This window comes from Penaeus monodon, chromosome 29, assembly GCF_015228065.2.
Source record: "Penaeus monodon isolate SGIC_2016 chromosome 29, NSTDA_Pmon_1, whole genome shotgun sequence".
In the NCBI taxonomy this organism is placed as follows: Eukaryota; Metazoa; Arthropoda; class Malacostraca; order Decapoda; family Penaeidae; genus Penaeus; species Penaeus monodon.
In genome coordinates, this window is record NC_051414.1 from 15,124,059 (window position 1) to 15,124,632 (window position 574).

At 42.9% G+C, this 574-nt stretch overlaps 1 protein-coding gene across 1 annotated transcript in view; it reads left to right on the forward strand.

Moving 5' to 3' along the window:
* LOC119591993 (venom carboxylesterase-6-like) overlaps positions 1 to 574 on the forward strand; it is a gene marked incomplete at its 5' end in the record, with an annotated part of 10,667 nt that overhangs the window by 8,725 nt on the left and 1,368 nt on the right. The window contains 2 exon segments of the mRNA XM_037940757.1: positions 1 to 109; positions 305 to 464. Of these exon segments, the coding sequence (XP_037796685.1) occupies positions 1 to 109; positions 305 to 464 (269 nt within the window).

Consider the following 574-nt stretch of genomic DNA (forward strand, 5'->3'; position numbering starts at 1 on the left):
CCTCGGGTTATTCGACGACGAGGAGCCTGTCAGCACCGCCGCCACGATCTATGATTACTACCTCGGAGGCATCAACCTCGGAAAGGAAAATGTTGATAGCGTTACTCAGGTACAGGAGTTTTGTTTCCTTATTGCCTCTAATGTCCGCAGGTGCTCTCGTTTCCAGTGGTTCACATAAGTACGTGACCATATGAAAAAGTGTTTGATTTAAAGGGGATATAACGTTATGTCAGATCTAAGACATTAATTTTACGTCGTCTTATTCTGCTTTGTATATAAAATAGCAATTCTTGTCTTTCCTTAGATGTTTACGGATGGTTACTTCTCCGTGCCGCATGATTGGCTCACTATGCTGATGGCTGACCAAGTCCCGGTGTACACGTACGAGCTGCAGCATCGAGGTGAACACGGATACACCAATAATTACCTTGACCTCGGCCTCGACCTCCCACAAGCTGCAAAATGTAAGACAAGCCCATTGCCATAATTAAAGATGGTAAAATAAATGAACGCAATAAACCATAATGTCATCCTCTAAAGATACAGAAATCTCGACAAGTTTCATTATACTACA